A 25,744-nucleotide genomic window follows, 5' to 3' on the forward strand; every position below is an offset into this window, starting at 1 on the left:
AAATTATTCAATATATTTGGCATTTTGGCCCACTTGATACTTTGGATTTGACATGCCTGACTTAGGCCGACGATATGAAAAATTCATAAACATCCCAACTAATGTTGATACCATACATTTATTATGAAAACTTTCCTATGATAATACATTTTTTTTTCTGCGTCTATATTAATAATATAATATTATTAAAAAATATTTGATTCTCGAGATGAGAAGATGTTTCGTTGCTCACTTGAACAAGAGCAATTTCACCGTTTTAAATTTACAATAATAATAATATGCATTGTAAAGAAGACTGAGAATGTAATGCACTATTGCCTTAAAAAATAATGTTCTTATGCCCTAAAAATTCAAAACAATGCATGAATAAAATGCGCTTATTATTTTTTTTTATTTTAAACACATTTTGAACCAAAAAATATTTTTTATTAAATGTAAAAAAAGTTTTGGAGAACTGCACAATTTATAATCTTCTTATGACCTTGAATGTGAAAAAAAAAATTATCATCTCATCTTGTTTAATTTACTTTTCCACTCATATTATCAATTTTTATGTCGAACAGGCCAGTTCGAAACATATCGATTATTACCCAGTAATACCCACGGTTATTGCGTGTAAACAAATAATACGATAATCAATAATTTATTAAAGATATATTTTATTGGCATTAATAACGGTGACGGTTAACTAAAGTATTCATAAAATAAATAACCTACGATGGATAAACAATTATAATATAGTAATAGTTGTATTAATAACAATAATAATAATAGTTATAAATTATGGTAATATTTATGTAAAAAACAATATTATAATACGTAATAACACCCAAGTACCTCAGCGAAGAGCAGTCGTGTAGTACAAGTTAAGCATATATTTAAAATATTACCAATAAACCTACGCGTGAAACGTCATAAAAATGTTTACAGACATTAAAATAATATGTTTACTCTAATTAGAAAAAAAAAATTTTCAGCTATTTAATATATTTACGAAAATAAATCGTTAACGGAGAAATTAAATGTAAGTATAGTTAGCTAAAATTGTTGCGTATATAAAAATAGGTAAGTATTTTCTCAATAAAATCATAATAAATTCTATTCACGATGTACTTTTGACTGAGACACCCGACGTCCACCTTAATAAAATTAAAATAATATGAAAAATAATTGATTGTGAAAAATAATAAATAAGTAAATAAAAAAAATGATCACATGGATGCACGACGTCGAAGTTAATGCATCGGTTAAATCCGTTATTGTGTCTATATAATAGTATAGTTTATATTATTATTCAACGCGTGCCACTAAAATTGGGCTTTATGTACTTTAAATTACAATGGAAGCTTCAATTTCGAAAGAGACAATAACTAAAAAAAAACGTGATAACGGACATGTGTAAGTTGAATTCAAACTGTGTAGGTACATATATCATATTGTAATATTATATTCTAACCTATTACCGAGAAAAAATTCTAAAAATAAAAATTGCTCGAGTAAACTTAGTGTCGTATCAAAACGGCTTGTGCGATTTTAAGTTTTAATCCTAAGAGCGATAATAAATTAATATAGATAATTTATCGACAATTAAAAACACACACACACAAAAAAAAAAAATTACATTCGATTACAATTAGATAGGCAAGGAAGGACAATACAACATAATATTTGGTATATCATTGTAGGTACGCGTGTTGCACTGTTGTGGCGACGGGCTCGGCAAAACTCGAATGGAGGTATGATAATATTATTATTTCGTCACGTTTTATCTGATATTTTGGACGCATTGGATGATAGGTACATAATAATAATTTGTAGGCATAAATCTATAAAAATCTTGAATGGAATCGGCATCAGTGACAGAAGGCTTCATTTTTGAACACGTTTTGACCGGCTGACGAATACGCAATGCTGCGTAGGCTTCGAGATCGCTCGAACAGCGACGGGTCCGTGTAAATAGGTTCGCTCGGGTCTTCGAATCCTTTGCCGCCACCTCCGCCTCCGCCACCTACTACCATTGCCGTTGGATTGGCCGATCCCGTTTCCATCGATTCCACAGGAGCTCTGCGGGGTGAAAAGATTAGATAAAAAGCAATTATTATAAACAGGGCTTGCAAACGTTATAATAACGTTATGACTATAACGTTATATTTGACAAAAAAACGATTGTAATACGTAAACGTAATTATAACGGAAAGCGATAAAAAAAATAATTAAATATACCGCAAACAAAACCTAACGATTTACGATTAACAAAATATATTATATATCATTTAACAAAACATAACGCAAAACGTAATTATTTATAGAATATCATTAAACGAAAAATGTCGCAAAACGAAATATTTTAAAATCTATTTATTTAAAAGGTCTATTGGTTTCATACAAACAATCTAAGAATAGATTATATTATATTCTGTATCCGGGCCATTACCTACCCACATTAGTTCCTATTTTAAATAATAATAAACGCAAAACTTGTATAACGTTTTAGTTATAAATAACGATAAGCGCAGAAATTGTGTGATGTTTTAATAGTAAATTACATAAAACAGAATTTTGTTTCAAATACAAGCCCTGAATTTAAAAAAAAATACGCCATCGAAACGAGACTCGGTAGGCACGAAAACGGCAATTAAAAAAAAAACTTATGGCGCGTAAAAACGATTTTGATGGATACGATTTGTATGTACAACTGCTGCAGCAGTTAAAAACGCGTTGCAGAGTTTTAATCCTGATGTGCCACGTCCAAAATATCACGTTATGAAACATTTCAAGATTATGCCTACTAAGCTGCCCGTCGTTTAAAAACAAAATATAAACTTTTAACATAATATTCTGAATAACAAATTTGGTTGCAGAGTAGTATAATAATATAGTGTATAATGCTCAATCAAGTCATACGTATTTAATACTATCGCGTAACAAAAATTAATTGCGTCCAAACTCAATCACCGTGGCCTGCAGAGGCGCAAACAAATATTTCTCCTTAACTTTATAGGCACCAACCTTATGTTCAGGAACGGTTTGCGTTTTCCAAACGACATGTTCGAGAAGAAGCTACGGCCCGAAAACGACATCCTCCCTGTCGATCCGCTGCTACAGTTGGCTGTGCTGCCCAGACAACTGTTGTTTGCCAATTCATTTTTAGTCGCCAACAGCCAATAACGCCTGTGAGAACAATGGCACGTGACACTCGTGAGTAAGTGAGTCGATAATAATAATTTACACAAGATACCACAACACACATAATATTATTATTGTCCTGAAATTGATTTCTTCTCTGATCCATTAAATATAAATTATAATATAACAGCTTAAAGTTCTGATAAGTCCACTACCTATGTGAAGGAGTCCTTAGAAAAACTAGACAAAGCCATTTCCATAAAAAATCTGGTTTAGATAATATTTGATAAAGAAAAAAAATTACGAACCTATAGGTATCTGGTATATAGTATATTTGCAAGAACGAAACATACAATAACCTGTATAAGAAATGTAACGTACTTGGAACTGTTTGCATTTTATTTTATGGTGACATATTATTATGTTTCTTATATATATATATATTGTTCTGTTTATTAGTTTTTTGGATTTAATTTAAATATATCATGTATCATCTGCATCATTACAAAATAATACAAATTGGGCTAATATTTATTCAAATGAATAAATTATTATTATTACAGGTACAGTTTTAATCGGTTATTATTTGCGATCAGAGATTTTTCGCATACCTAGGTATGTGATAAAAATGTACATTGATTTCATTGTGTTATTAGTTTTTATGTTTGTGAGTTTGACACTGAACGAGAAACCGTCGGTCAAAATATGGAGTGCTTGACTTGTGGAAAGGAGGCTGGAAGACTTACTAAATATTCAGATATTATTTAAGCGAACCTACCTTAATTTTATTTAGAATTTTTACAAAATTACAAAGTTAATTTTTAATTTTTAATAAGATCTGTTTACAACATGCATGTTGATATCTAATATAGTAATACATGCTAACTATCTAATGCTCACGTGTCTATTGCAGGTACTATTGCAGGTACTTGTAAAGTGATAAGTTACCACGGTTGTGGATAGATATACGACCTCATGACCATGAACGATAAAAAACTAAAAGCCTAAGAATATTAAATATTTCTAATAGGTAGTACGAATGATAAATATTCTCAATTATTGAGTTTATTAGATTAATAAAAAATGTTTGTTTACAATATTCCATATACTTTGTTAATCTCATTGAATCTTTATTGGTAAAGCATAATATCCTGCAGTGATAGCTTAGTATTTACATGTTTCTTGTAATAGTTATAATTTGAGACTGATTTTAAGCATTTTAGACAAGATAATATATATACATTTAATATAGACTTAATATAATATAATGCTATTAATAACTAATATAATTATAATATTTAAAACTTTACTTTATTTTTATCCTACAAAAAAATAGTAGTTTACCTATTATTTATATTACCTCAATTGCCTGCAAAGTCTACTACCTACGCGCACGCATGTATTAGAAACTTATCAAGTATTAAGTAGGTACCTAAGTATAAACTATAATTAGATGTGAAATATTTTCTAGTTTGTGGTAATAATATGTCTTAGGGTGTAATAAATCGGGCATGTAGAGCAATGTCCCCACTGTTTTATTTGGTGTATTAAGCAGGGACGGCATATTAATGTTATGTTCACGTCAACCATTGGCCATAATATGCTAATAATACAGTTACCGCGATCAGTGTAATTCGCTTACTTGTAATATATTCCAGCCGACATGGATACGGTGATCAAGAGTACCAAAAACATGAACAGCGAAAATACCATACTGTAATATTCCCTGCTCGTCAAACAGACGCTCTGAGGTGCCGGTTCTGAGGTCAGAAGTTGTTCCAAAGGCATGTCGTATCGACTTTCGTATACCTGGAAAATAGAATCACCGGGTAAACAGTGTATTATGACGGCTAACGGTTATACGGTTTCTCTAAAATTACCTCGATAACTTGACGCACTTTCTCTTCTTCACCGGGTGTTGTTTCTGCTGATTCTTTTTGTTTTTCTACTGCCGTTTCGTTTTTATTGATACCACCCACGTCCCTGCGACGTCTGCCCAACGATGGTTCCGTTCTCCCGGCATGCAATGTACAATATGCCTGTAGAGATTACAATAAACGATCATGAACGTCGATGAAAATATAACTTAAATATTATTACCGGTTGACAACCGTCCCGACATGTCCTGACGGTCGCTTCAAATACCAAGAAATTCGATTCTGGAATTTTGAAAGCGTTAAATCTCGCTTCTAGGCCATCACCCTCCCGAGCCTTATCCAGCCCGGGAAATACGAAATTATCCACAGGACATCTGAGAATAAAAATCAGAAACAATTATTTCGTGTTCGTTGAAATATTTTCACAGATAATAAAAACAACTCCGTCGAAAGGACCATTTTCTGAAACGAAAAGTGTATGAGACTTACCCGTAACGGTCTATCAACTGCACACTTCTACCACTGTACGGATCCCTAGCAATAACGTTGGTGGCGAAAATGTCACTGGCGTAGTTGTATCCGTCTTGAGCCTCCAGTCGGAATGTCAACGGGTCTCCCACGGCAATGGTTTGCGTAGGTCGGCCCTGGAACAGTATCATCAGCCGCACACGCGAACTCAGCGAATTTTCAGCCGGTAAGTATTCGATAGGAATCGGGCTTCCAGAACTGTAAGCGGAAATCAAATGTTAAGCACCCAAAGTACACAGATGAACATGCTCCCAGCATATGCCACTTACTTTGCGGTCATGTAGCTCGAAGTGACGACAGCCTCCCCTGGGCCTCGAAATAAACATGTCAGGTTGTATCGCTTGTCTCGGCTAGTCTGCACGTAATCGCTGAACTGTACCACGACTATGTTGGTCATTGTATCTCCATACTAGTCAATAATCATAATATACACCTCGTAAGTGTTTTATTGAAAATATGGTTTTTGAATATTGTGTAATATTTTGAATCAAAATAACATTATAGGTGCCTACTTCGAGTAAAATGCACAAACCCAATTAATAAAATATATTACTATGTGGGTACCTATAATATTATAATATATTACTATATTCTTACTATCATTAAGTCGTATAAGGAGTATTTCATTTAAAGTTATAATACTTGTATGAAAACATCGAGATGCAGATGCAGATAATATATTATTATTGTTAAACTCTATACTATACTAATATTATATAGTATTATGAAAAATAATCATAATCTAAAAATTTATAATTTGTGTGTTGTACGCAGTAAATTATATTTATAACTATAATTTTATTCTAATTATTCTAATTATGTCCAATATACGACAACTAAACTGCAGTAGACAAAATTATTTAAGTGCTTGTGTTCGTACACCCCCACTCGCTCTTTGGCTTCACGGTATAGGTACAATTTGTTTATAACTAAGTGTAATTAAATCCATCACAATAATATTACCCGTTGAGTTCCACAATCTGGATATCCCTGAGCACCACTAATCCGTAAAACGTTTGCGGTTCCACCATTACCCCTGTAGAAACATCTGTCGTAAAACCCGTGCGTGTATATTCGCCCCAAGAATCCTTCTGGTGTACGCAGCGTAAATTCCATTCCGTCTTCGCTGCACACTTGGGTCACTGGAAATCGTATAAGAAAACGAATGAATATCATGAACAACGTGAATTGGCTCGAAGATAATTCGTTATTTTCGTCAGACGTGAATAAAATACGCACCGTCCAAACACTCTTGACTGCTTCTACTGCCCATTGCGGATTTTTCGTAAAAATCGTATTCCGGCGCGTTCTCGAAGAATGCCGGATTTCCCATGTCGACAAATCGTGTTTCCTGGTCGCTCAACTCGCAATTTTCTCTCTGCGTCCCGTATGGTGCGGTTCTGTGAATGGCAATAGAAAATTAATAACCTATTTACAGAGTTCAATACAAAATTGTTTTTTAATATCAAATACTCCGGTCCAACGGTTTTATTGAAATATATATAGTCCGTTTTTCAATTATATTTTGGTTCACTATTATTTATTTATTCATTTTATTTTATGGGAAACGTTTTAACAAGTATAATTGGATAAATCGAAATCATTGAATTCAATAAAAAAAACACATCGCTCACCTGTAATTGAATGATCGACAGTTGAAGTCTCTGACCATCGAGCATTCACGTTCACAATGTGATAATGTAGGTGCAGTTATGAAACGCTTAATCAGTCCTCTTGCCATTCGCATTCGCACACCCATCTATTATGTATAGGAAAATATATTAATACAATATTAATACAAATTCAATTTCAATTTTATTTATTTTGGAATGTAACCTGTTTAAAGCCATCAGATTCATCACATCTTATGTTGAACGGTCTATTACCATCAATTCCATTTCCACCAATTCCTCCAATGCCACCAACACCTCCGCCATAATATCCTGGCACAGATGGTATGCCTAAAGGAGGTCCAAGAGGTGGTCCTCCAATCGGTGGTAGTCCACCAGGTATAGCCGAAGGTGTGTAGGGTGGTATTGACGACCCAATAACAGCTGGTGTTGAACCAAATCCATAATTATTGACGCCTATTCCTCCACCTCCTTGTCCCAGAAAAGGAGGTATGTCCGCTCCATGACCTCCAACATGGCCCCAATATCCTCCAGGTGCTTCACTGGGATAGGGCCCGATACTTGAACTTAAACCTCCTCCTCCACCACCCCCTCCACCTATTCCACTTCCAGCAGTACTGGAATAACCAGGATACGATCCTCCTCCATAAACGCCACCAAATCCACCTCCTGTTATTATGGTCATAATTATTCATGTGGTTTTACTAATTTAAACTTTAATTATAAAACTCACCTATTGGTTTCCCAGGTGTGGGGTAAGGTGGTTTACCACTACCTAGGAAATTCGATCCTTGTCCCAAAGGATCAGGTCTTGTGAACGGTGGTGAAGTAGCACCCCCGTCTAAAATTACATTTTAGTAAATTTTTGTATGTAAAAATACTAAAAATATATGTATGCATATAAAATATTTTTATCTATTTATCGTAAAATTAAATATTTCGCAACATTCAACGATAGTTGTTTGTGCTATCGCTGAATAGAATTATACGAGAATTATACGAGACCTATACATATACAAATTAAGTAATATTTTAACTAATTTTTGAGTTTATAAATTTGTTCCACTCACTCATTAAGTTTTCGTAGTAATCATAATCTGCGTCGTATATCACACGATGCCCATCCCTCTGGTTAAAACGGCTGAGCCGACAAATTCTAAAACGTTCGCTATAGACGGCCGACCGACATTGGAAGCTCACTTGTCGTAGACACTCGTCCAAACATTCACTCAACGACCGTCCAGTGATTTCCGAATGAAATTCGCCACCGAGTCTACTGTTCCGGTACCGTTGAAACGCTGTGTCTGGTCTTCGTCCGTCGGCAAAAAGGTGTGACGTCAACGTGTTGTCTGAGAACTCGTTGCCTTTGGCTGTAAGCAAATCACCACCTGATATTTTGTTAGAGATTTGCGCACACACTTTGGGTAGGTGATATATTATGATAAAAGGGGGGTGTCTTAAATAAATCATAAAGACTTACGGTTGTCTAAACAGACTAGGTCGTATAGGTCATGTGTCGGACTACTGCTCACTCTTAGGTCATCCTTTTGTGACATCGAATCCTCTTCAAATATAATACACCGACGAATTTGCTCGTCGTACTCGACTGACCGACAAAAATATCTAAACGCACATAAAACAAGCAATTGTTATATTTTATTTTTACTTTAATAGGTTGTTAAATTGTTTTCACTTTTCAGCTCGTAAACACTGCGCTTGACATTCAATCAACGATAGATTAGCAAATATGTCCACTTCAAAAGGTCCACCCAACCGCTTATTTTCTTCTTTTACAAATATAACTGGTCCATCACAACGTCTTTCAACTGTGAATAATATACAAATATCGTTATATAATGGTTTAATAAATAATATTAAAGAAAATATTACAGTTATAATCAATTTATTATTTCTTAGAAGATTTCGCTTATTACCATTGAGACACGTGTTTTCTAAATAATCGGAACTAGGATCTTCTTCCAACAATTCCGGATGCGATCTTCTGGTGAACCTGCTTAGCCAACAAGTCTTGGATGCTGAGTCGTAAGTAGCCGATCGGCAAACAAACGTAAATTCATTCAAGCACTTATCTTCACAATCTGTCCGATTGGCTGCTATCATTTCCTTGTATTCACTAGGTGGTAACTTAAGTTTCTTTCTGGTGTGTCTTTCGAAAACATAATGTCTGTTCGGACATTCTCTTTCAATTCTACTAGCTGTAAACAAAACGAATAACATCAACTTTATTGGACTTCGTTATGGTACACCATAGTACTAAAGTTATGTGCAAGAGCACACACTTTGTGTAGTATGAAATATTTAATAAGGAGTAATAGTAGTAGTAGTGACGACCACGAGTTATAACATCGTATATATTTAAAATGCATTAGTAATATTAATAAAAATGTATAATGTAATGTAGGTCAGTATCTTACAATATTTTATAAGTTCAAAGTTATCATAGATAATTATAATATTGACACTTTATAAAAAAATGCATATTGAATGGAAGGTTAGCTTATTCTCATCACAAATTTGGTGTGGGTGAGGGAAGCCAAAAATGGATTTCAATACAAAGGACAATGTATCTAAATAATTCAGTTCCCAGTCTCTTAGACTATGAGTCTTCGTAATCGCTATACCTGTGTACCAAACATCTTAGATTATAATAATTGTTCGTTTATCATTATGTATGTGTATAAATACTAATTATCATTTAAACTTTTTAAATGTCATTTCAACTAGTAACAACTATATGTTATTCTATTTTTTAAAAAATGCCTAATGAAGGTGGAATGCATTTTAAAAATGAAATATTAAATTTTAAATTTTAAAACACCTGTAAACTTTATATGAAACACTTTACTGAAACGTCAATGATAACAATAAGTGTTATCTTTACTTTTAAAAAATATGTGCAATCTGTACCCTAGCTATGGTACTGTATACGTTAAAAGAGTAATAATATACAGTGAACAGTTTGACGGAGAAGGATAAACACAAGAAGTTATCATAAGAGTAGGTACCTACCAATATAATATTTTAACGCCAAACTACATCATATGATGTGAAAAAAAGCTTCAGCCAATATAAATCAATACTACGATCCAATCTCCAACCATTTATTTTCAAAAATATGTGGTCGTCGCGTATAATGCGCACGTATTTCCACTGTTGAATAGGAAATATAAATTGAATAATAAATACGAATAAAAATAAAGAGATAAATAATTTAAAATGTTTGATGTAAATTATATTTTATACTAAAACGATCAGTGAATCACTTTGATTAATATCGAATAATAAATATATTTTATGTGTATTTTGAAAACAATAAAACGCATAGTTGTTTGCACAAGCGAAGGAAAAAAATGCATATTTATTTTCATTGTTTTTATTAGCACACAAATCCTAGCCCTGATAATAACTGTTGATATAATAATATGCTGATCCAATATTTTATGTCGGTAATTTGATGATGTGGATAGGTAATATAATAAAAAATCGTATGGGCATATAATGGTAGAAATATACAATTTAACCTACCTACACAAATATAATGTTACATAACAAATTGAGAAAATGATAAGCCAAATACTGCAATGCCAGTATTCGACGGTTAAATATTATAAATTAATATATTTTAAACAAAACAACAAAAATAATAATATAAGTTATACCCATATGAATGTGAAAAAATTTCGACTAAAAGTTACCTACTCTTAAAGGATACAAAGATCATAAAAACAAATAAACTAATATATGCAATATTTACCGTAGACATCTCAAATAGACTAATATGTGTTCAGTTTTAGCTCTTTCTACTGTTAAGTATGATGGGCACCGACGAAATAGTTTAAAATCAAAGGGACTTGTTGGGTAAAAAATAACATGATAATAGAAAACAATTTAGAAAAAAAATTAGATTTTTCATTGAATGGTTTCAAGTACAATTTGCGCTCTTGATATTGACATAATTAACCGTCTTTTTAAAAGTATTGATGATGTGTAGTTATACTGTATAATGAACAATAGTTATCTTTACCGTAGACATTTTTATTCTCTCTTTTTATTATGAATGCGAAAATACAAAAATGAGACAAAATTATAATAATGTATTATATCGACTGTAATATTATGTATTATGTAGTGCGTTTAGCGTGTTAAAATTTTTTTTGTATGCAGTAACAATTGTATATTTTACTATATATGCAAAATTATACATAGTTATTAGATGTGTTTCCAAACAATAATTTTATTCAATTCAAATTATGTAATTATGAATCATAATTATTATGTCGGTAAAAAAAATAACTTTACATGCATATTCGAAAATAATGAACTAAATTGAACTTCCCATCAATTTAAATCGCGATCGGTATCACATGAGGTCATTAACCTCATGTCGATCACATAACGCAACATTATGGTTGGTTGCACACAGTGTGTTTGACCGGGGGTGATTATTATTGTCCAGAACAAAGATAATTTGTACGTCAATCGAGGCCAGTGTAAAAATAAAAACAGAAGTTTTGGAATACAATAGGATATCAGTAGATCCAAATGCATATTAAATTATATTACTGCATGTAAACTATTTACGTTCATATTATTATAGTTAAAATGTCTGCGGGAAAACGAGAAATATTATATTTTATCGTAGTAACATAGGTAATATGTGTATAAAAATATGTACTATAAATCATCTATGCGATCAGTTTTTTTGTCATTTTGTATATAAAAGTTAACCTATCTGTGGATGAAATTGGAAATAATAATAGGTACCTAGCTACATACGTAAGAAAAAACGTAATATCAAAATATATACTGCCAAGACTAAAGGGCCGAATAAAATATTCGTAGGTACACAGCAATTTAATATATTGTTTAAAAGCGAAATACTTTAGGACAATATGACTTTCTGATTGTTTATTTTATTTATTAAACAAATATCTCGTACGGACATTAGAATTTTGAAATATTGCAATTTACGATATATTCTAAATTCATAGTTATATTATTTGTGGACGCGTACCAATAATTTAAAGAGTTTAATATTTTAACCTTTAAAAGTACTTAGCAATTAATATAATAACATTAGGTACTACTCTGAAATAATTTTAAAATAAGTTTATTCTATCGTAAAAATTAAATCGATATCCACTAGAATGACTACAGTACCTATACCTACATTCAGTGGCGGGCCGAATCGCTCAATTTTGATGCAGTTGCGTCAACTTTCCGAAGGAGTGGTGGCAGTGGCGTTGAAGTCTATGCTATAAGGTCCGGCCATGGCCTGGCCTTTTCGACTACTTTTTATTTACATCATAACTTTGTTGCGAGTAAACAATGTATATTAGAGTATACTGATGGTGGGCGGGTTGGTGGTCGTGGTAAACAATTAAATATGAAATTGCATCAGATAAAATGTTAGCTCAGTCTGCCACTGATGTAAATATTATACCGATTGATTAGTGTGTAACCTTGCAGTTAATAATATTTTAAAAAGTATTAACTAACCCTTAAAATTAACAATAAAAAATTAAAAATAAATTAAAAAATACTTTTGTTGGTATAAAACTAATTCCTTGATAATATTTAAGTATATTTTAGTTTCATTATTTTATTTTTATATCTAAACTGAGTTCTTCCATGACGATAGGTAACCTAACAGTATTGACTTACAATTTAAAAATTTTAATAATAATGTGTTTCATACCATATTTTGAAGTCAACATTTTTGGTTAATCAAGTATGTTTTAAACAATACTGTTTTGAATGAAAAAAAATAACAATAACAAAATAAAATGTCAAAATAATTAAACATTTAAAATGATTTATAACATGTTTTTAATGTTTAAATACCTACCTACTATTAGTGTCTATTACTAATAAACTAGAACATTTTAACATCGCAATATTAAAATCAAAAGTATACTATTGATCTGTATTAACCTATGAAGGGTGTCAGTGCCGGTTTTTCCAATTTTCCGAAATCCTATACAATTTGAAAATTATATTTTATATTTTATATTTTAATTACTACATAAATTATAATACTTTTCTACTAATCTACAGCTCGACCTATTTAGGGGGGGGGAGGTCGATATGGTGTATTATACAACGAAAATTACTTCACAGGAAAAACTCTTACGATCTGTAGAATAGTCGGATTTTGTTGTTTTATTTTTATTTAAAAGAAGAGAACATTTTTCAGGCCGGATTAAAGGCTGAATTTTTATTTTACTTTAAATAGTGGTAGAAAAATACGTTTGAAAAAGAACAACTATTGTGCATTATTCAATTGTATAATTTAGCTTCTATAATTATGATAATTTTGAAAATCGGGCTTTAATCCTACCTGAAAAATGTTCACTTCTTTTAAATAAAAAAATTAATTTACAAAATCAGACTAATCTACAGGACACGAGAGTGTTTCCTATAAGACATGTATTTGTACAATAAAACACACCGGCTCCAACGCCCTTAATAGTTATAAGACTTTATAATAAAACAAATTATTCAGTTAAAACTTTATACGAATCAATTAATTGATCAATTGATCATTTAAATGACAAAAATCTATAACCCAGCGGTATTATAATACGGAATCGATCATCGGCGATAGGTAAACTAGTACAATATCTATCGATTATTTATAATCAAACCTCTATGAATTAACGTGTCTAATGAACCGGGATAGGTGACAATTTATGTATACATTATAAACATTGTAAATCTGTATTATTGACATGAAAGCCTTGATTATTTAGTGATTACTCAACGCGTTGAGTTTAAAACAGTGCTCTAAATTAATAATTTTAAGCGATCGGTACACATACAGAGTGAAACACAATAATATATTATAATGTATACTTATTTAGGATTTATTTTCTCATTTCAAGTATACAATAATAGATAAATAGAAATTGACTAATGATTCAAAACCGAATTGTCATAAAACAAATTTAGTAGGTCACAGGTTTATATAATGTACCTATTATGTAGCCAAAAGAGCTTTTTCTTACATAGTTGCGTTTTAACCGTTAATGGCTTATAATATTGTTGTACGTATTTATTTATAATAAATATATTTATTAGATAAAAATACGTAAAATACAATTCTGCTGCCAATATAATACAATGAATTCCCCCAATGGACACGTCTAAATAGAAAAGAGGGCATTTCCAAATAGCGATCGGTTTTTTAGAGAACATTTTCTAAAAACTGAACCTTCTGTTCGACACCTCCGAATAGTGGACAAAATTTCAATGACCCAGTGTGTCCGGTATTTAGACTTTTCTTTATAATAATTATTACCTGTGCCGCTGTGCGTAGGGAATTTCAATCGTAGCGGGCACGCTATTCCAAGGAATTTCGGTAGCCAGATACATATTATGTAGATATAGTTACTGACTTATAATTTGTATATTAAACCGGTGGTGCGGTACTATATAATATTAAATTGCAAACAAAAAGCAAACATTGTCTACTACCTTTTTTTTCTACTACACCATTTATAGTCATGACGTTTGACTTAATCTTATTGAAAGAATAATTGCAAAGGAGCTTAGTCACATTTACAATACGGTCAATTTGCGATCAGTGGGGAGTATTTTTCACTGATGCACACTATAATTCTTCATTCTTCAGCCAATGACAAAATATATTAGTATAAAAGAAAAAATCTATCAGGCTGATACCTAAAAGGATTGAATAGAATAACAAGTTCAAATGTTCAGTGAGTATAGTTCATACATACATGTTACTGCAATGAAATTGTTTATGATATTTTTGTGAAAACACTTTTATGGGTGTCCTGAGTTGGGTTAGGATAGGCTCAAACGACTATTATTTAGTAGGTAGACCTTAGAGAATAGGGAATTGAGTGTGAATGGCTTCTTTTAAGTGATTATTTTTTTTATGCAGCTTTGCAGCTAACTTTTCTGTATGTTGAATTGTCAAAAATTATGAAAATTTTTGATATTTATATGAAACAAAAAAAATAATTAACTTTGAATACCTTCCTATTCACACCACACAGTTCATTTCATTCTAAAAAAATAAATATAAAATTACCATTACCATTGTTCAAAAAAATGATTATCATCATAGGTAGGAATTAATAATAGAAACCCGTTAAACCTAAAATGACAGTTCTCCATGTTAAACATACTATATGATCTATCTTATTTTTTCATAACATATTGAATGGACACATTATTATATTATATCAGCTGTTGAAATTTTAGCTTAAACGAATGATATCTACGAAATCTACAGTAGATCTCGTCCAATGTAAATTTGCATGGCTATCATAATTAACAATATTATTCCCTCCCGTGACTAGGAGACGATCGGTCAAGTGCTTTGTTTGTCTAGTTTTTCCGATCGTAAATTGTTCTCCAAACCCCTTTTTAATTCTATTGATTCCTCTTATTCACTAGGTACCTATAGCTGACGTTATAGTCCCTACACGTCTAACCTGAAACACTGCTCCTTTTCATATCTCACTAACAATTTGGCCAATTATATTCCCTTACCCGTCAATCGAGGCTTGTTTATTAAACCCGTTATTTTCTCTAAAAAGACCTAAGAATAATCTGCTTGAAACTAATGAAAGACATATTTAAATATATAATACATAGACATTTGTACACTATGTATGATTAATGATTTATAATTAGCATTAAGTTAGCACTATTTATCATATTGTGTTTCATATTTTATTCCATGTTACCATATTCAACTATTTATTTATTTGTCTTTAAACTCACGAATTGTATTTCTACCGATAACATAAATATATAATGTCTGAAAAGTATACTGTGTCACTATTATAACGGCAACCTGTTGAACAGGCAGTTTTATATTATTTTAAATAAAAGTTGTTCTCCCTCATCAAACTTACGTCTAGCCACTGTTCCTCGTTTATTTTTGTTATTGTTTAATACTGTATATAAATTAACATCGTCATGTTAAATTTGTCAATAGATATTAAAAAAAAAAAAATCTGGCCGTAACTCTATTAAATAAATATTATAATATCTACATTGATCGGTTATAATTGTATAAGTACCGATATTCATGCGACTTCGGCAATCACCGCGTTTTGGAGTTATGCGTAAGACACTTAACTTAACAATAAAAAATAAAATAAAACTCAATATCACACTGAGCATCATTGTACTTACACGATAGACAGACTTCGGTGTAGTGCACGCTATTAGGCACCAGTACCAGGACGCCAATGCCTTCGGGGTGCGCCTGTTCCCTGGTCAAATAGCAAGTGGACTCTTCGTACTCCACAGTGCCACTGAAAGACGCGATCCTGCTGCCCGGCTGGAAGTCGAACGACGTGCACGTCCTTACCAGGTTGTTGGTAGCCGTGCGGTCACGAAGGCACAGTTCTTGGCATTTTTCCAGTACCCGGAATGGCGGAGCCGTGTCGCGCACCTTTACAATATTTACGTATACATTTATTACGTCCACGGCAAATCCGTATTATAGTGTGTTAAGGGGCCGAGTTTAGAATATTGTCCAACTTGGTCGAGATTACACTTTTAAGTTTGAGTGGGGAAGGGTAGGAGAACTTGTTTCGACAACAAGATGTTTGACTTTTTTTATAATAAAAAGAGATGTGAAATTTACCAACATACAATTTTAAAATCTTAACGAGTTCATTTAATTATGTTGAAACACAGTCATTGTGGATATTTTTTTTCAGTTAAATCATTTAGGATTTTAGGTAATAAAATATAATAATATGTGATTTAAATAATCCTTGCAAAGTACGATTAAAATTTAATGTACGTTATCCAAAAATATTGTTTAAGTAATTTTTAAAGACATTTTCGTTTTTAAATATATCAATTTCGTATCTATGTACATTTAATTTGTAAATTAAAACAAATTGTTATTTGTGTAAAAATTACAATTCCAATCAGTTCTATAGTGGTTCCCGTTGTAAACTATTATGCCAAATACATTACATTAAATCTATACCCATCAAACTATCTGTGTGTTGCAATAACTTTAATAATATTATGCTTGTAAAATTTATTTATAGTAACCAATTCAACGTAATAAACTAATAAACAAAGAAAATGTTAATTTTAAATGGTTCCAGGGCTTCAACATATAAAATCACTGTAATTATTCTTAATTTTCTGAATAATAATTTTTTTTATTTTTTAATGTAAATATTTTTTTAACCTTTATATAATACTATAATACTATTATATAATAATATAATACTAGAATAGAATAGAATAGAATATAATACTATTCCAAGCTCACATAAACGACGCGGGTGATAGTCGATTGACTAAAAAAATATACTCACTACGTCGTCGTCGAATCCTTGTAACTGTTGGTCTGGTAGTCTTTCGTAAACGATTCGGCCGATACCTTGGTTGCACGTTGTTTGTGCTGGAAAAAACGAATTATCGAGTACAATATTACAACATTTTCAGCTACATAAATATAATATTATTATAAACGTTTTAATTTATAAAAATATTGATTCGTCCGTTATATTTTGTTGTGCCTCTAAAATCGAATAAAAAACGAAATCGCTCGTTTGTACAGAAGTCATATTATTATTATTATTACCGGCGGAGTATGTTGCTGAAAACATCACGAAACTCGCCACGTACGGCAAGTAATGAATTTGTTTCATTTTGGCTATCGTGGACGTTAAAGGTTTGGTTATTAGATCAAATCTGCGTGCAAGTAGATCTTTATTGAAATTAAAACAAATATGAAAGACTTATAGAATTTCGAACGGATAAATGTTTGTAACGAGAAGAAATACACTGCTGGAGCTGTACAAGTATTAACGGTTTAGGAACATAATATTATAATATAATAATAAATGTAAGAACGATACACGATAATAACATAATATTAAATCTAAAAACAGTAAATAATGTTTTCGTCGTCGCGGTGTGATGAGAACTAGTTATGGTTTGACATAATGTGTTTAGCTATAGGAAATTCCAATAGTATGAAAAGGCAAATAAATGCAAATCATACGTGTCAGTTATGGTGTGGGTTTCAGTGAGTAGGGGCTTATTAATTTGTGTCAAGTACATTTATCAATTAAACTATTGATACATGCGTATTTCAAAACTAATGCAATACCACGATTGTTATTATTACTGAAACTGTAAATAATTTTAATGCATTAGAATATATTATTATTATTATTATTATTATTATTGCGCTGTAATCAAAAATATAGGTAATTAATATTATGTTTCAATTAAAGTTGTCATTACTCATTAAATATAACTTATCAAACCAACATTAAATTATAATAACATATTATAATATTATTATTGCTATTGTTCAAATTAAAAATATTTTTGACTCGTCTAACGTTATCAACAGTTTTGGTTTATTTTTTTTTAATAAACAGAATTATCTTTAAGTTATCAACACACTGACAGACAATCAGTACTGATAAATTTACAAAAAATGACAAAATGTCAGTAAAATATGTTCTATATTTTAACTATATTATGTAATAAAATAATAACGAGCAACATAATATTATGCAACACAATTAGTGACGACAGTGAGCTAACTTAAAATATTTCTCTGTCAATCATCTTATAAATGTGTTGACGAAAATTATAATACCCAAATAATTAATGATAACGTTTTATGAAGTATGTAGGTATACGAACTTACGTTCTCCTTATATTATACAATTTCTAAGAATATTCAAAACATTTTTCTTTGATTTAAATCAATAATATTGTTTTGGTAATTATAGTTAATGACATTAACTACGTTAAAAGTTACGTTCGTTAACTTAAAAAATGAAAATGCATATTATATAGATAACTACAATATATTATTTTAAAACCATTTTAATTTTTTAAGACGGCGTATCGAATAGGCAAAAGTGATACGCGCAGGACTACGACGTCTTTGTTCGTTCGAGACGTTCAAGATCTATAATAATCATGATATTGCACCGATTATCCCATTATCGTAAGCAGCAACGATGCTATAAAAATTCATAATTTTTTTCATTATAATATTGCACAATGATTATTTAACTTCATAACATTTTTTTGGGCTAGGTCAATGGCGGAGACGAGGGGAAACGTCTGCTTGCAGAGGTTGGTAAACCCAGCGGTAACAGGACCGGAAACAAGGAAAACTCGCCGTGACTTCCTGCGCAGCAGACCACCGGTCAACGTTCGATTGTTATTTGACACAGTTTGCCAGGTCCATTAGTGTTGGTCGAAAAAAAAGCACAATGCCCGAAATCCGTTACTGTGCACAAAAGTCCACCATAACCATGTGTTAATCCGATTACTCACAATAACGTGTCACAATAATGATACGTATTGTGTGCAGTGTTTGAATTTCGCGACTGCTAACGATTATCAAAGACAACGGAAGGGAATTTGAGATCGTGCAAGACCCTACACGATCGTGCGAGGTCCTCGTCGGAGCGAACGTTTTGACTCTTTTCAGGACACGAGAACGAAACGACTCGGACGATTTTTTTTAATAATATGCAAAGTATTTCAAAATGTATATCAATCAAAATTATACAAAAAAATATGATAAATTATTATTTATATTTTAGACACTGTACTTTATACACACACTCCATGTTCATGGTGCATGCTCCGAGTACTCTTTATGATTTTATTAAAATATACAATTGTTTTAGTTTGGTCCATAGAAGTACAACTCCTACAGTACTTGACATCAATAATAACCTATAACAAGTATTAGCTTGTATACAAGGTGAATCGATGATGAAAAACAATTTTATTCGTTAGTATAATATGTATTTACGCAAGTTAAATATTGTATATTATTACTATCATCATTACAATAATATTATTTATAATTTCATAAGCTCCACAGAAATCGTAAAACGATTACCCAATATACTTATTATAGGTGACTATTGATTTTTATACCAAGGTTATATCACAGAACCAGTCGTTTTATGACAAAATACATTTTTATTGTAGATCACGGTTTCGTTAAACCTCGGTGACTATCAAACTATTTGATAAATAAAATAAATGTATTCTCGCTAGTTTCTTGGTAACATTGGCGCAAGCCGTAGATAATGAACTATTATGTTTCCTAACCATCGTGATGCTCGTTGGCTGTTTTATCACATATTCACCTACCATAGAAAATTGTTTGCTAAAAATCATCAGTTGTGTTTATGAAATTACGAACAAAAGGATTACCTATATTAAGTAATCATTAATTATTATTGGTGTATTCTAACCTTTACAGAAACTAGATGAAAAATATACAAACAAAATTTAATCTGGGTACATACATCAATGAAACCATATTGTTATAACATAATTGGTTTTGATTCAGAAATAATAAACCACGTGTTTAAATTATACCAGTATTTTTTAGTGATTCTTGACATTTTGAATTTATAACACGTTGTAGGTAGCTACCTACCTATTTTATACACATAATATATCATAAATACTAAGTAATATATTTTTATTATTATTAGTTTTGATTATTGTTAACTTTGTGAAGTTATTTTTGCGATTTGTTCGTCGTGTGGCAAATGTTAATGATGAATCGCTAATCAGCGACAAAATTACAAAAATCTAAACTTCAGGCACTGTATGTATATACACTACAATAAATTACTACTGTTGCTCCTCGTTTCCAGTGAATCAATGAGAAAGATATTATGAAGTTATAAAGTTGTCGATAAACAATAAGAGGCGATTATAGTCAATAATATGGAATTCGTGTGAATTCAATGAATTCATGAAGTATATTAAGATATGGATTTTCGCTATCGATGTCTAAAAAGTTTAAACTTTAAAAAATAATGAAATTCTGGATACATAATTATTTAATTGTTATGTAATGTATAAAATCTCCTCTTTCGATTGACACAATAAATTCGTAAAAATACAGACACACACACAATACAATGTGTATAATATTATGTGAAGTGCTTATTATAATAATTTAGTCCTTTAACACTTGTTGGCTATTGCGAATCACTCATGCAATAACTTGTGGCGTTCGGATCTATCCGACAAAAGAGTGCAACGAACCGCGCGGGGTGTTATCGCTACGATCTAGGATACGCACTCTCGACGGCCATGGAATGTTCGCAAAGTCGAGACTGATTCACAATAAAATTATGTCCTGTATTGTAATACGTGGGGCTAGAAATTTAAATAATTTACACAATTACATTTGCCACAATGCTCTATTATTGGCCGTCACATATTTTATGGATGATATTATAATAACGCGTAGGTATTCACAATTTAATTTCGATCGCTATTGATATTATTTTCGTCACAATAATAATATGGGTACGTACCAGAGGGCATTTTTTGTGCATTTTTTACTAAATATTTTTATTGCAATTTGCCATTTTTCTACACGTGTTAATACAATTTTAAAAATATAATGTTGACTCTTTCTGAGCGATTCATAGACTTTTGATATTTTATAATTTATGTAGGTATGATAACATTTTGTTTGTAAGAGAAAAGGTTTGACAATTATAAAACTGGGTTCCTAATAAGTTTTTCTTACCGCAATTAAAACACGTACCTATTGTGACATTTCTTTTTTATAACCGTTTAAAATTAGGAAATTCATAAAATGTTCAACTTATACACAGTTAAGACTTGAAAATTAAATAAAATACTAAACAATTTTTTTATGCAATTTAAAAAAAAAGACTAGACTAAACTGACATACGTTTTTTATAGTGTTCGTAGTTCAAACAATTATTGTTGGTTTGTTGTAATTCAAAAAATAATTTTTATTTGTTGAAACATTCCACTAATACTCGAATTATAATTTTTATACACATTGAAATATTAAAATAATATTTGGATTAACTTTAAGCTAATTATAATCTTATAGGCATTTGAAATTTTAGAATTTTTTTTAGTTTATTTTTCTATAAATGTCGATTTACGGTGAAAATGTCTATGTCAAAATACTAGAAAACTCAAAAAAAGATAAACGAGTTGCACTCATAGCAATAATTTGAAAATATTGTATGTACATATTATAATATGAACAGTTTTTTTTATAATCTTTGAAGTTAAAATGTTACCAAAATACGCCAAACCATGAAAATTTGCAAATAATTTTGTAGTTTTATTTATACAGTTATACAAAATTTGACAACTAAACATCGTAATTTAAAGAATATTGTTCGAATGGACTTAAAGCTATAACCATTTTGTACATTATTATGATCAACTATTCGTAATTAAATCTTCAATTATATTAAGTACCTTTTCATAGGTACTTAATAAGTTACTAACAGTTAGTAATAATATTACATTAACTAATTTTATAATGATTATGTATAATATTTACCAATACACTATAATATATATTAAGTATTAATATATTTCACATCATTATAAATATGCTATCTATATTTGATTTGGGGGAAAATTAGTTCAACACACCTTTATAATTCATATTTATTGAAAAACTAATTTAATTTTAATTTTACTAACAGTGTATATATTATATAAACATATATCACGTAATGGTTATGAGATCGTCCATTTCAATAGCTTGTCGATAGATGATGCCTAGGAAACAAGTTCCAAAGCGAAAATATTTTATCTAAAATCTAAATATAATTTAGTATCTGCGTTACGACTTACGAACTTGTGTCCAAAAACCTTACTGGGGACAATGAATTTATATAATGAATATAACTTAAAATTATAAAAAAAACATTATCACCTCAGCATGATATATCACTGAACTTCAAGTTCGTGCGATGACCGTTTTTTTAGCTGATCCAAGAGACTAAAAATTAGAGATAATCGAACTCCTTTATAAACCTATATATTATGCAGAATTACGTATAATTAATTCATTATTGTACTATTATTTCACTGCATAACATCTAATTATTATGTAATGCCTTTCGGAAGTAGGTATAGGTATAAAACTCTATTTTTTTGATATAGAATTTTTAAAGTTATGCAAAACTTATTGTGAAGATAAGAGTAATTTTACATATACTACAAAAATAATTTATAAAAGTCTTTGAAGACGACCAAACTACAAATGTAAATTTAATTTATACGATTTTATAGCATAGATATTGGATGATTATAAATATTATAGTATCAACGAAAGCAAAAGTAAAAAATTGATTGTTATCCTATTTTTTATACCTACGGGAATTCTTATAAAGGTGAAAAAAAAATCAAAACAATATTACAGGATTATTATTTACCTATTACTAAAATCATATATTATTTCAAATACTTTAAATATAGGTAATTCAATAACTAGATAGTAGTGTAATACAAATACACTACTATCATGCATTACCGGGTGATTCTTTTAACGTGAGTCACTCATTATTCAAAACGTATTAATGTTTTTGGAAATTTTTTTTTACATGGTTCCTAGTCGTTACAAAACAACATTTTTGCTATATTTTTTTTAAGATTTTACTTTTTTGAATTACAACATAGTTTTAATTTTATCTAAGGTAAAAAACTTAAAAATGTCAAGGATAAATAAATAATTAGTGTTAAAATATGATAAAATAATTACTCTATATATTAAATTATAACTAGTGAAAATCAGAAGATGAATGAAAAAATGTTTTAATCATGATTACAGACTTATAAGTTATTGTTTGATCAATATACGCTCAAATGCAACAATTCAATGGGAAAAAAACCTTTTCAACACAAAAGTAGTTATACCTTATTCTAGTCATTGTATTACAAATTCATAAAATGTCAAACGGCAAAACCTTTTGCAACCAAATTAACAGCCAATAATACTTTTTTTTTTAAATCTAACAACAATTTAATAAAAATGATACAATGATTACAGCAGAAACAATGACCCAAGTCGGAGTGAACATTAACTCGCGTATAATAGTATTTGTGTCAAGGACCACGTTACATCCCTAATTGCATTTTTTTTCCTGTTACTGGTTCACTAAACCCACTGTCGTGGCTAGCCCAGTAGAACATCGTACAGGCATGCGTAAAAATGGACAATTATTGTATATTATTATATTTAAAAAATATATATATAGCCACAGATACGGAGGTACGCATCATCCCGTCAAATCTTTCACCCAAACGCGTCGATCGTTGTGAAATCACAGACAAATTAATAATTATAATGATTAAAATTGTGTATGTTCGAGCCATAAAATCGTGTAATGAGTATATGGGAACGATATTGAACGTTTTTTGTTCTACTCGAGTTCCACGGATCGTTTGGTGATTTAATTACAGGGCCATTGGACCCTGAGTTTGCATTGTGTGTGCAACCACTGTGACTGAGCAGACCGGAAGGACTAATTACTATTGTTGACCAGTATATAGCCCCCCCCCCCCAAATCCAGCGCGTATATTCCGCGAAATTGCAACAAATACTTTGGGTGATGTGCTGAGGGGGATGGTGAGACCAGACTTAAAAAAAAACATCCAAGTTAACGATATTTTTACCACACCGTATAACTACCCGAGTTTATATATGCAGGATACACTGTTAAAATATGTTGTACACGACAATAATAGCGATATCAGCGATTTAAGTACTCAAAACGAAATCCATTTCCGTAATATTTATAACTTCATAATATCTAATAAAAAATTTTTACCGCATGGAGTTTGTAGGTATACTATAATATTGCGCAGTTTTTTAACACATTTTATTACTTTATATTAAAACGTGCTCACTTGCAGTGGCTTATAGGTACGACCCGTGTGCACAAAATTATTAATAATTTTGGGTTTCTATACTATAGTAAATAGTAATACTGAAATAAATTTATCGTAATGATATAATAAATAGGTATAAAAATACAATTATAACATACCGTTTGTTAACATTTTTAGAACAGTGAGAACCGTGATAGCTTGAACCATATTTGGTAAACAATTTGTTGATGTCATTTTCGCGTAAATCACAAATTGAAAAGTGCTAGCACATGTTCCGAGTGTCCGACACTACGAACAACAAGTGTTTGACGGCGGTCCGTGCTAGTATAAATGTTGAGTCGTGTTCGGCGCGGATCTGATGTATAATCGAATAAATAATAAATATGATGGTGGGGGGAAAAATCGAAAACTATCTCGAAACCGTTAGAGAAAATACGTTCGATGCGCCGTCGATGTCCGTGGAAATCAAACGAAAAACTATTATTAATTATATTCGGGAGACTCACGCGGCGTATGTTCTGCGGATGGGTCGAATGTCGGACGACTGAAAAACACAACCGATCGGATCGACAGCGCGGAGCTAAAAGATCGGCGGACGCTGTGAACTGTGCGGCGGGCGCCCGGTATCTCCACGGGTGAATATCCACTGTCCTTGGACCGACGTCCACGCACGAATCCGGAAGTGCGCGCGACTATTGTGTCCGGGAGATCCGACTTCCGGAAAAATAGCGCCGCCGGCTCCGCGAAGTGTGAACTCGCGTTCGCACGCGTGTGTGTGTGTGGTTTTTTGAATGCTGCAGAGGGGACCGATATCATGAGTTCGTCGAACCGATTCAGCTGTCACCGCACGAATTTCATTCGCTG

General features: G+C 31.2%; 1 protein-coding gene across 2 annotated transcripts; it reads right to left on the reverse strand.

Moving 5' to 3' along the window:
* Window positions 1–639: 639 nt before the first annotated feature.
* LOC100160832 lies at window positions 640–25,472 on the reverse strand. 2 transcript variants are annotated; one of them, XM_001949647.5, is made up of 19 exons: window positions 25,039–25,472; window positions 17,509–17,594; window positions 16,358–16,619; window positions 9,097–9,378; window positions 8,856–8,988; window positions 8,643–8,785; window positions 8,233–8,532; window positions 7,896–8,003; window positions 7,368–7,831; window positions 7,166–7,290; window positions 6,771–6,931; window positions 6,495–6,673; window positions 5,801–5,940; window positions 5,493–5,729; window positions 5,227–5,377; window positions 5,007–5,165; window positions 4,769–4,935; window positions 3,010–3,171; window positions 640–2,064 (listed from the first exon to the last, which is right to left on the reverse strand). In XM_001949647.5, the coding sequence occupies exons 1-19, from the start codon at window positions 25,112–25,114 to the stop codon at window positions 1,854–1,856; spliced, it is 3,546 nt and encodes a 1,181-aa protein (XP_001949682.2). In that variant the 5' UTR covers window positions 25,115–25,472; the 3' UTR covers window positions 640–1,853. The 2 variants fall into 2 exon arrangements, with proteins under 2 accessions (XP_001949682.2, XP_003241691.1); XM_003241643.4 differs by having other exon boundaries at window positions 8,233–8,550; window positions 25,039–25,471.
* Between the last annotated feature and the right edge of the window lie 272 nt (window positions 25,473–25,744).

The sequence above is a fragment of the Acyrthosiphon pisum genome, chromosome X, assembly GCF_005508785.2.
Source record: "Acyrthosiphon pisum isolate AL4f chromosome X, pea_aphid_22Mar2018_4r6ur, whole genome shotgun sequence".
Classification (NCBI taxonomy): Eukaryota; Metazoa; Arthropoda; class Insecta; order Hemiptera; family Aphididae; genus Acyrthosiphon; species Acyrthosiphon pisum.

Coding starts and splice junctions, on each gene's coding strand:
- LOC100160832 (XM_003241643.4), bottom strand. CDS start 25,114: ATGACATCAACAAATTGTTTACCAAATATGGTTCAAGCTATCACGGTT. Junction 17,595..25,038: donor TCTAAAAATGTTAACAAACG/GTATGTTATAAT, acceptor CGTTTTTTCCAG/CACAAACAACGTGCAACCAA. Junction 5,730..5,800: donor TCGAGCTACATGACCGCAAA/GTAAGTGGCATA, acceptor TTCCGCTTACAG/TTCTGGAAGCCCGATTCCTA.